General features: G+C 36.5%; 1 protein-coding gene across 1 annotated transcript in view; it reads right to left on the bottom strand.

Moving 5' to 3' along the window:
* LOC108570146 (rhomboid-related protein 3-like) overlaps nt 1-5,570 on the bottom strand; it is a gene marked incomplete at both ends in the record, with an annotated part of 93,542 nt that extends 87,972 nt beyond the window's left edge. The window contains one exon of the mRNA XM_017931936.1: nt 5,365-5,570. Within this exon, the coding sequence (XP_017787425.1) occupies nt 5,365-5,570 (206 nt within the window). The remainder of the gene's footprint in view (nt 1-5,364) is intronic.
* Between the last annotated feature and the right edge of the window lie 6,332 nt (nt 5,571-11,902).

The raw sequence follows: 11,902 nt of genomic DNA, 5'->3' as shown, positions 1-11,902 counted from the left end.
GTAACTCGAGATTATTTTAACGTACTTTATGTGCATGTATGCGATCATATGTTCCAGTAACTGTCTCTCGATTGCAGATCAGATTAATTCATTTGTATTATTGTATGCGTAAAAATTACCTTGTCACGTGACCAACAAATCGAGTAGATTTATCATTTTCTACTGTATCATTCACAACAAATGATATTTCATTCTTATATACTATTCTAAGAAATTTTGTTCTACAATATTACTAGATACAACGAACCATTCTTCAATTTTACATTATTAACTTTCCTAACCAATCTTTATCAATTTTTCTAGAAATCTTTTTGACACTTTCACGAAGGACATCACTTAAATGTCATACGCCAATTTTAATAAAATTTGTATATAGTGTAGTATTTAAAAAAATTTTCAACCCGAATTCTTTTTTTAACGCTTCCGTTAATATCTCAAAAACTATTGGGTATATAGAAAAGGTTTAAATTGCAGAATTGTATGTTTTGGAACGAGAAATTCAGCTATGCAAATAACTTTTACAAATATCTATTTGTTTAAATAATATATCAAAGATTTATAACTTTTTACACATTTGCATAACAAAACCCATTTTAATAAAATTTTATTTATTCCGGATAAACGTAAGAATAATCGATGTTAAAGCTTCAAATTTCTATTCGAAGTTGTTCCGATAAATTGCTCGGATAAATTCTGAAAAAATACTATTCGATTTCGTAAACTTTGCCCTGTAAAATGTACTTTTCAAAAAGATGAAGAGATTACGGGAACATTGAAAAAAAAATTAAGTTTACCGTGATGTACGCCACTCGGTGCCGTGTAGGCGCAACTGACAGCACAATCGCTTCACTGTCTTCTGTATTTCTCTAAAAAGATTGAAATAAAAAATTTTTATTTATCCGTATTTCTCGTATTTGTTTGCAGTTCACGTTTGCAAATTTACACAAAAATGGAACCACAATCTTTTACAAAAATGTGTAAAAAAAAACTACATTTTTAATATATTATTTAAACAAGTGGATTTTTCTGAAAGTTACTTGCATAGCTGATTTTCTCGTTTCAAAACATACAGCATACACAAACAAACATACAACACGAAAAATTCGATCCCCCTGTTCGACCGCCCTTAGAGCTGCTCTTCCTTTTTTGTTCGTTTTTTCTGTTCGCCAGGCTCGGAATAAAGCTTCGTGTTTTCTTGGAAACTACATTCCACCACACAGAGACACGCGCCCAAATAAAATACTCGACAGAATTACCACCAAATAAATAGGCAAATAAAGTATATTCAATTTATAAATCAGTGAATGCCTGTCGCAGCACAGACTTTCCAAAGCGGCAATGAAGAAATTATTACCCAAAGAAAAACTTGCCAAACGCGTCATAAATGTTCTCCACGTGTCTTACAACTTGGTAATACGAATGTTCTCATATTACTTTCAGAGAAAAGCAAACTGAATCGTTAAATATTAGTAATACGTCTAAACGAAAATTTGATCTGTTTTATCTACAGAATCATCAAAATAACAATTCTCTCGGAAGATACGAATACCAGTTTTAATTATATTTCCTCATATTTACTGAAACACTTCATTAAACTGCAATAGTATAAAGCGAAAGAAAGATGCAATACGATATCTTTTACTTTTTCCTAGAAATATTTAATTTACTTACTTTAATTCTCATAAGAATTTCTGTGTATGTCGGAAATTATTTTCAACATTAAGTGTCTTGAAAAATTCCATATTCTTTACTGTATAATTTTAATTGCAAATGTTTTTCCATATTCTTCGATGAAATAACAAATTGAAACAACGAAAAGCATTTTGGTCGCGACAAAAACCGATATGATTTTCGCGTAAAAGCCTTAATATTTTGTTTACATTCGACATAATTATTTATGAGTACTGCAATGCGTGGGTAGCTCGGTTCTATACCGACTGAAATGTCGATGGTTTACCGGTAGATGTAGGTCATCGCAATAATTTCTGACATGTTTCGCATGTTGTGCTGATAATAACGTATTGTCCGGTGCGAAATGAATCGGTTGGTAGACGACAAATCGGTGCGCGTAAGCCTAATTGATCATTAGTATCGAACGATTGTCAGCAACTCTATCATCCGCTACTGATATTATCATAAATATTGCAAAACTATCATCAATACGTCCGCGAAAATACTGAATTCATTCTCACAATGAACGTGATATTTTCTATCGTACGATACTGTAAATTTTTATAAAAATTATAAAAATTGCAAAAGTTTATTTTTACTTAAAAAACCCTTCATCATGGTAAACAGAAATCCGTCACGTTCGTATAATTATACTTTCTTAATATTAAATTTTCAACGAAATAATATACGAAAGTTTGATCAAGTTTATTTTGCATATTTGAAATAATTTTATTTCACTGTTACCTCAATTTAATCGTAAATAATTTTAAAAAATTGCAATATTGTGAATGAGTTATGTTCATAAATTTAAAATTACTTTAAAAATTACTTGAAATAATTTCATCATAGGTACGTCAGTGAAACTTCTTTCGAAGTAATTTTATTCCGAAGTAAATTTCAAGCAACACTACTACAACTCGTCAAACCATAATAACAATTTTATTGTTAAGCAAATTATGTATCTAAGAGAAATCTTCTTTCATATCCATGCGAATCTCTTGCGACAATTCGGACGCAGAAATTTGCATGAAGTCGTTTGTTGGGTGCGCGCAAGATTATTGCGTAAGGCGTAATCTCGTTTTCTTTTCGTAAGATGCAGAAAGAAAGAAAGCAGCCAGGACGACGTTCGTTACAATCCCATTGTTTCCGCTGCGTCGTCGTTTCAAGGAAAAATAAATAGCTGCACGACTGTGAAGGACTCGCCTATTTGTCGAGAATGAAACGAAAACAGACCGGGCAAAAAAGTTGCTCATTATACCAACACTGTGTCTGCCCATGCGAAGTCTTAGACCGCCGCGTGACCTCCAACCAGACCAAACTTTCTTAGATCATAACAATTTCCTTACTACCGTCGGCAATTCTAGTGCACATCAACACAATCCCGCGTATGTAACAAGACCATTTTTACAACTAGCATTTCATCATACGCATTTTATTTTTCTATAGGAATATTTGATATTTACGTTAAAATACGCAACATCGAGATAACAGCTTAAATATTTTGTCAAACAATGAGCGTAAAAATATATTTACACCTCGTGAACATTTTGTAGATCTTATTAATTCAATTCAAAATTAACAGTCACTGTACTTAAAATAAATGCTTGTAAACTGGCCAGATTTCCTGAAGGCAAATTCAGTACATTTTTATTGTCGAAGAAAAATTAAAAATGGATATATTTAGTAACTGTGACGATATAAAATTACATTTTAATTTAATTATTGTATTTAAGGTACTAGAAAAAATGAACAAATTAAATTTGCTACACTGTTATTATTAAATATGAAGATTGCTTAATATTCAAGTACCTAATATTCAAATAATGGTTACACATGTTTATTTGAACAAGGAATTGTCTTCAATAATCTTCATTATTTAAAATTTCTTCATAGTTAATATTGTACTTTACTACCCCTAATTATCTTTTTTCATTACTCACATTCAGCACAAAATTTAAACCAGTACGTCAGGTCACTTTACACATGAACCATAGTTGCGTTCCAAGTACAACTCTATATTCGAAAAAAGGAAAAACAAAGAAAAAACTAAAGTAATATCAAGTTACTCGACTATTCGTTAGTTTTGCGCCATATAAGGTACGGCGGTTAATAGGAATATCGATTTCGAGGAACGGACACGCCAAGCTTCGACAAATAATTGTACACAAATATTCGATCGTAAATGTGCGAGTATCGTCAACGTACGTGTGAAATGAACGTTAAATGAATCGCATTTCAACGAATGCAACGTTTTTAACGAACATTAGATTTAAACGAAACAATAGCTAAAGTAACTTGGCGTAGAAACTATGCCATGTGAAATTCAGTTTATTCGTGTTGTACAGAACACGATAAAGTATCGGTCACGAAATAGACCGTACTATCAAGGAATAACATTACAAATGTTACTTTACTGTAGGACACGCAGATCAATGATGAAAAAATTTCTACTACGTACCTACTTGAGATACTATTCCACTCTTGTTTCCAATATTGGCATGATAATGGGGTAGAAACAAAACGAATTCGATTGCCACTTGTAACGATGCTATTGCACCGGTAAGATTCACGATGGAATTTTTAGTTCGAACGTGCGCGTGCGATTAAATGAATCCCGATAATTCTAAAGGTAGATGAATCTAATTTATTCGTTTGTGGATTTTGTTTTCCCAAACTAGTGGCTTGTTTGTAAAAATATGTTTACTACGTAAAAATTTTATTTGACGCTTTTTCGCCATACTGCTACTATGCGTCTAGGTTATGTTTCTGTTTTAAAGGTTACGCTAGGGAAAAAATGTCGCAACATGGAATTTAGCAGTCACTGAAAAAGCACGATGAAGGAAACTTATCGGCGATACCTTAATCGAGGGATATTTCGGAAATTTGACTCTTCGATCGAAAAAAATCCTTTGATACAAAATAGCGTTTTATAACGTCGGCGAAAAAAGCGAGCATACGAGGAAAAGAACGAAAGTGATTTTGACCGTTTCGATTTTCCTACTCTTGGAGGAAAAAAAAAAAAACTCGTTTCTCGTTCGACAGATGGTGCCGACAGATCAAATGCGTTGAAACGTGGCTGGCCGTGAGAATTTCGAAAGCCGTTTCGAACGCGCGTTTCATCGATGCGTATCGTGCGCGTCGATAGTTTTCGAGTGTTAAAAGATGTCGGTGGATATTACATACTTCGAATGTCGTTCGTTTCGATCGTCATTTCAACGGAGAGAGGATATCAAAAGAACGTCGAATGTCTACGAACGAATTTTGTAGAGAACGCTTTCGTGCATTTATAAACGGCAGAATGACAAGACGGAGAGAGGAAGAGGAGGAGAAAGAGACGAACTGTCGCGTCAAACGACGTACGTTTAGTCGTTCGGCTAAAGCTGTCGATGTCATCGTACCCAAGCTATTCGAAACAATATTTTCGCTGGTCGAAAGAAGTCGCACCAGAGCTCGTAAATAATATTTTCATCAGCAGCGGCGTACACAAAGCAAAAGCTGTGTCGTCGAAATACCGCTGGTTTGGACATGATCGAGAACACTTGACCACGTGGTTAGAATAAATATTAGAAATAGAGAGACTCGACGAAATAAATTGTAACACAACGACATTTCATGACTTTGTACTAATGTCGCAGCACACCCTTGCGGTAATTAAAGGAAGGACGAGAGAGAGAAATGAAGGTGAATATTTACATGATCGACGTATGCTGCGGCCTGTCCACGTCGCCGACATTATTCGTGGCCCCTGTTAATCCTTGCACCTGTACGTTGGTCGCGATGCTAGTCCTTGCCGGGTGTCTGGCACTATCCTTCAGTATTTTAGTCGCGCTAAGCGGCGTGGCTGTCACGCACATTGTCTTGCGCGGTATCACGATCACCTTGGTAGCACGCACTTTGAAGGAGCGCCGTCGCGTGCACAAAACAACAAGCGTCGGTCACGACCGGCAAGAAGAACCGAGAAACGAATCGAGCTCACGCGTAAACGTGAATGGTGAAACGAGGCGAGAAAAGACGCACTGAAGCATACGTGAAAACTTCGAAGACACAATCTTCGACAGAATTTATCCGAGGCCTAGCGCGTGGTGGTTCGTATGTACAATGCAAGGTGTAGCGAGATTCAACTCGTGACGGCAGGGGGGAATGAGTGTGCGTGTCGATTCCTTGATGAGACTAAAACTATCAGCGAGTGATTTCTTTTTTTCGTGTTAGATAAACCCTGCAGCAACGGGTGTAAATAAAAACTCGCGTTTCGTTTGTTCACAGATCCCACCTCATAGCGTACCGCGGGCCTACTGAGTGACTGACTGACTGAGTGACTGCCGCGAGCTTCGAGCCACGAGCCACCCTGCGTGGGTGCACACGCGGTCTTAGTGCGTGGAGAGGCAACGAGTACGCTTATTGGTCCGCGCCAGAGACTGGCTCTCGTGGGGGGTGAGCGTCGACCAATCGTTGCTCCCGAGTCACCACCGTATCACCGAGCAAACTCTGCTCGAGGATTTTCCAGCATTCTATCGCGAACCGTTCGTTGGTGCGTCTTGTCCTCCTGTTTCTGCTATTCTGTTGTTTTTCGTGATTTCTTCCGAGAGGTTTTTCCATTCTTCGCGTTGCACCCTCGATGTTCGACGTTCGTTTTTTTTTCTTTCATTCTTGTTCACGGTCCCTGTGATGTTGAAAGCTTGTGACAAAAGTTTTAGGTTTCTAAGCATCCTTCACCTTTTTTGCCAACCTTCGAGAGTGCAAGTACTAGAATTTTGAATGGAATAGCGTCAGTTGTGCGAATCGAAGTGGATCCAGTCCTATGGATTCTACGAGATGTGTCTTGGAACAAAAATTTGTGACGAAACGACGTGTCATTACGAAAAAGTGTTGTGCTATAAAAAGTGTAAACCCTGCTTGTCGGTCTTTTGCAGTTTGCCGACGGAATGAGCGATTACCGCATCAAGAGCGTGTGACCGTTTCAGTTTTTCAGACGTTTTTAACGCATTTTCGAAAGACATTGAAAGAGCATTCTCTTTGTGCAACGCATCCTATTTAGTTCAAACAGTTTTGTCATCTAGTGTATTATCTGTAAGATCATACTCGTGTCCATATAATAACGTCTTTCACGATACTTTCCAAACAAAGACACGCCGAGGAAATAACGACAAAAAAATCCTGCGCTGGGTAGGATTGTAATCCGATTCAACCTTTGACGCTATCTCTTCCCCTTCCTCCGTACGTATCGCGTGTCGTTTAGTGGTTAGAACTTAACGGGCATTTATCACGCATTGCCACAAACCGAACGTCTCGACATGCGATAAATTTTGTTTATAACATTATCATATTATAAACACAGAAAAATATCAGCGTAAAAGTCCAACTGTGAAATCGTGTAATACGAAATGTCGAATTTCTAATCATTTGCAAATTGATCGTTCAAAGTCATTAACCGAGTGTTGAAAAATAATATGTTAACTATTCTCAAGATCTATCTATCGGTGTTTATAAATCCATCAATTACCTTAACCTTACTTCCATCTAGTTTTGCGCATTAAATTTCAGAAAAAATACAAAAAATGCACAGGTGAATAGCTTGTCATCCTATTTGAAATTTCATGTGGACGAGTAAATAGGCAAAGTGTTGAAGTTTTTGTGCGATAAGTGTCGCAGGTACTCGGTCACATCTGGAAAAAGAACGAGACGGGTGGCGCGCGCGGTATCTGTGTGTGTGTGAATGTGCCTGCCGAAATTTTCTCGCTCTGTTTGGTGTGGCTGGCCCCACGGAAAGCGACCAGGTGCGCTAGGCCTTAAATGCCGGCCGACTGACGTGCACCTAAGTGTTTTTCACAAGCCAGCAGTTTACAACGGTTCCTTTATGTCCTTTATTAACTTGGAGATTCGATGCTACGTGACAGGGTCGAGTTTCCTCGGATTTTTATTTCGGTCGGTTTTTCTACGGCTACGAAATTAACAAGATCACCTTGTATCGGTGAAATCGTAGTGGAAAATACAGTGGCGAAAACCTAGCGTTGTCCGGTGTGCTTCTTCACAATGGTTTATACACCTTTTTCGTGTCTCCTGCTGTTTCTCTTTGCTTCGCGAAATGGAAAGTGTGTACGAATGCTCGTCGGAGATTAAAATCACCGGAAAAACGAGTGTTCGAGTTCAAAATACCAACATTTTTTCTTCCTCGTATTTCTTTTGTGCGTGCGTGCCGTTCGATCGAAAGAAGAGGTTAGTTTCGATCGTAAGAAACAGTGCGTACTGTGTTCGTTATTAGAGGTTAGAATTTCAAGAGCAGTGTATGCTTTTACTTCATAACCGTTATATCGAGAAGAAACATTCAATGTTTCTCTTGAAAAGTTCGCGTTATACGGCGTTCTGAATAGGGTGAATAGTGAAAAATCGTGAACGACTTTGTTTTCTCTGTGCGACAGTAAGCGAGAGAGGGCAAATTGGCGTGATTGATCGAATAGACAATTACGCGGACGGTAATAAGCAACATAATAAATGGCGATCAAACAAGCCGGCTTCAAAGGCGACACGAGGCTCTTTCAACAGAAATCCCGGCAGTCCCGGTAACGTGGTATCAAAGAGCCCCGGGAATTTCATCTGAAATTTCCTTTCTTCTTTTGCATCGGGTCCGAACTCGTTATTCCTGCAAAGTGTAGCTAGCGGGGTGTGAAAGGGAAACCTGAAAAATCTTGCCGTGTTCACGAGGAAGGCAAACTTTTACGGCGCCGCGATTTATAATTCCGACCGCGTTAGTGAGAAACTCAATTAGCAGATTTTACTTTGTCGTCACAGGAGAATTGTAACACGGGCCAAGGAGAATTCTGTTTTCCTCACGGCAACATTGAAAAATAAACTATAGAGGCGCTGGTGGTATAGAAATCGGAACAAAGTCCTTGTCACTTTATGGGTGAGAGTATAGAATACTGACAAAGAGAAATGTTCATATTTAGAGTAATTTCAGGAGAAATGTTTTTCTTTCAAGGCTTAAGTTTTAACGATACGAATAGGTAATTTATTTAATATTTTATTATGTACCAAGTATGTACGTAAATTAATATTTATTAATTTATATACGTATTTGGTATATAAGAATATTCAGTTTAGCCAATGAAAAATTAAATAGAAAAAGTAATAAAAAAGGCAACAATGTTTCGTTAAGTTGATTTATTTTTTAAAAATAAATATTCACTACTTTCGGTTACCATCAGATAAAAGTTACCTACTGTTTTGAAATTTTAGAATTATACTGTGTTAGTGTCATGTATACATATTACGATAAATAAATTATTATTCACCAGTTATTTTCACCTTCCATTTCGAATCATTCTATCGAATCTTTTTTACCAAAAGTAGGTACTGTAAGTAAAATACCAACATTAAATAAATTCTGTATTACATTAGATAAATTCAAATATATTTTTTTCTTTCATCCTCGTAAAAAATGCCTGATAATTGTATATCGCAAAATTATCGTTCGAAGTGAGGAAAATTAGTGCGTTCGATGATAATCAAAAGAGTGCAAGATGGCACCGTCGAAATGTACCGTAATGCGAAATTAATTCAGCCCCGTGAAACGTTGTGTACGCAGAGTTTTAATTGTTAGAAGTTCGCTTTTGTTCCTAATTAACTCATATTGCTTTCCCTTTATTTCGGGAGAAATTGTTGGAAGGATGCGATCACCGCTGGAAAACAATTTGTAAACTTAATGACGCTTATCTTTTTACGCTTAATTACTGGAGGAAGTGCAGAAAGTGTAAAGTTAATGATGGTTACTGCGAAGTACGTTGATTACCGTGTACGAGGCACATCAATAAGAAACTTTGTAATAGGCTCGACTTTTTTTTTTAATTGTACGCCGAGAATAATTTCAATTGTAAGACTTTGTGAATCTGAAGGGGATAGGAGGTAGAATATCGTTATTTATTTTCAGATAATAATAATAATGAAGAGTATGAAAAATAAGCGTGCAGCAATGCAACGGAAATATTTAGCATATCGAAACGTCGATTTTCTAAAGGTAGAACACTGTCGGTAATGTCAATTTATATTAGTTCTGTTTTATCACGATGATTTTGACGCTTTCGAGCATTTATTTTAGACATTCGATAAATTTGAAATTTCAGAATAAAAAGCGAACATTTATAGTATGTAATAGCGAAGTATTTTATAATGCCTTAGGTATGTGCGTTTAATTTCTAATTTCTTTTCAGTAATTCTCAACTAATGTGCAATAAAATTTTTATTTATATTTGAATATTTTTGTACTTAAGGTTGATATTCATATAAATGTATTGTAACAAAAAAATTTGGAAAATAAAGTGTGTATACAATGTAAAAATTGTTATAATTAATTACATCATAATTAAATATAACGTGATACATAAATAAGAAAAACGTGATAATTTCACACACATATAAGATGTAACATATTATTTTTATTCATTGCAAAATATGTCATAAGAAATTACATTATTATTACGACTAATTTTATTAATTTAACGACAATATTGGAATTCGGATGAAGAGGATAAACTGCATCACCGTCTTCCAACACTGTAAGTCAATACTGTATTGAACGAGCGGTGTAATATAAATTCAGATATACATGAGGATATATTTTATTTCAATTTTTTTTCACAAACAGCAATTCAGTTTTCTATGAAGCAATAACATCCTTAATTTTCAATTTTTAACATTATTTAACCATTGTGTAGGTAATCAAAATGTTCACAGTTGTTTCAAGCTTCAGTGTTTAAAATTGTTCGTATAAATTTTTATGTCGACGTAAAAATGTGCAAAAAAATGGGAATCTATATAGAGCGATTTTACGATACCCTCACAAGAACATAAAAAATTATAATAGTTTCAAAATCCCACCAGCGTAATATTACGTTCGACAGAAACGTAGCTTTTATAACATCCACTTTTTGAAATTCACTTACGTTCTATTAGAATTCTCTTCTTTTTCTTCATTTTTTTCTACCATGCACGAACGTAATATTACGCAGCTGGAATTTTCGTGCTTCTTTTTCACAGTTCTTGTTCAAACATAATATTACGTAGCTGGGGATTTAACATGCATAATTTCTTGCTATATGTACAAAAATAAAAGCTTCCGAAAAATTCTGTTTCATCCAAGATTACGAACATTTATACAGTAAAACAAAAAAACTGGAAAAAGGTAATTTTTGCACGTTTTTCTAAAATTCAGCGAGACGCCAAGGGGTTAAAATAGAAGAACAACCGAAGCAACATGTTTCATGTAAATTTCTTCGAACGTTCAAAGCGTGAAATTGAAACTTATCGAAGAAAAGAGCAGAATATTATCACTTCGCCTGAAAATCAATTTCGCGTAGTCGCTCGAAACGAAAAAGGACCAGACGTTAAAATAATATTCGTGCACGGCTGAATTTGCGAAATAGGTTTCGTTTGCTCGCTATACGGGAACGTTTAAAATCACTTCCGGTGGCGCCGCGATAAAGCGCAATTTAAGAGGACGCTTTAATCGCAAAGCATCGCGGAGCAACAGAACGAGAAATCCGTGGAAAGGAACAAGATATCGCCTCTTATTACCAGTCACAGTGTGGCTTTTTCACGTTTGGAAAGATTGCCGGCTAGGCGGTTATATCGGTCACGTCGCGGAAAAAGCCGGTGGAAAGAATGGAATCAGTCATATTAACTACGCTGAGCTTAATGAAAATTTAACCGCCGCGCCGGAAAGGCAGGGCGGATCCTTGTTTCGCGGCTTCGAGGTGGATTACGCCTTGTATCCGGGCGGCCTGACCACGGAGAAAGACCTGGGTCTCCCTCCGCCATGTTGGAAGTCAACCGTTCGTTCCAACAGGGGTAAGTAGAAAAGCTGGCGTTTCTGTGTGCGAGAAACGATGGAGGCGAGGGTTGGAAAAAGAGAAAGGAATCTACTTTTAATAGCCATGTTTCTCACAGAAATTTTCCGCTCTCGTCGTGTTTCACGGAAAAGGCCAGGATTAAAAACGGCTTTCACGTGCATACGTATGCATGGGACTTGTTTATACACCCGATTCTGTTCATGTGTATTAAGATACTCGACGAATGTAGAGAAAATCGAAAGAGTTATTAAGAAATTCTTTAGTCTGGAATTTTTTAGTACGTAGGGTTCGACGTGCATACATGTCAATCGGAAACTTTATTTCGGTGCGTTCGACGTGTATACTCGTCGTGTAAAATAAAAAATTAGCATTTACTATGAAAACTCGGA

This window comes from Habropoda laboriosa, unplaced genomic scaffold, assembly GCF_001263275.1.
Source record: "Habropoda laboriosa isolate 0110345459 unplaced genomic scaffold, ASM126327v1 scaffold80, whole genome shotgun sequence".
Taxonomy (NCBI): Eukaryota; Metazoa; Arthropoda; class Insecta; order Hymenoptera; family Apidae; genus Habropoda; species Habropoda laboriosa.
This window is presented reverse-complemented; position numbering and strand designations above follow the sequence as displayed.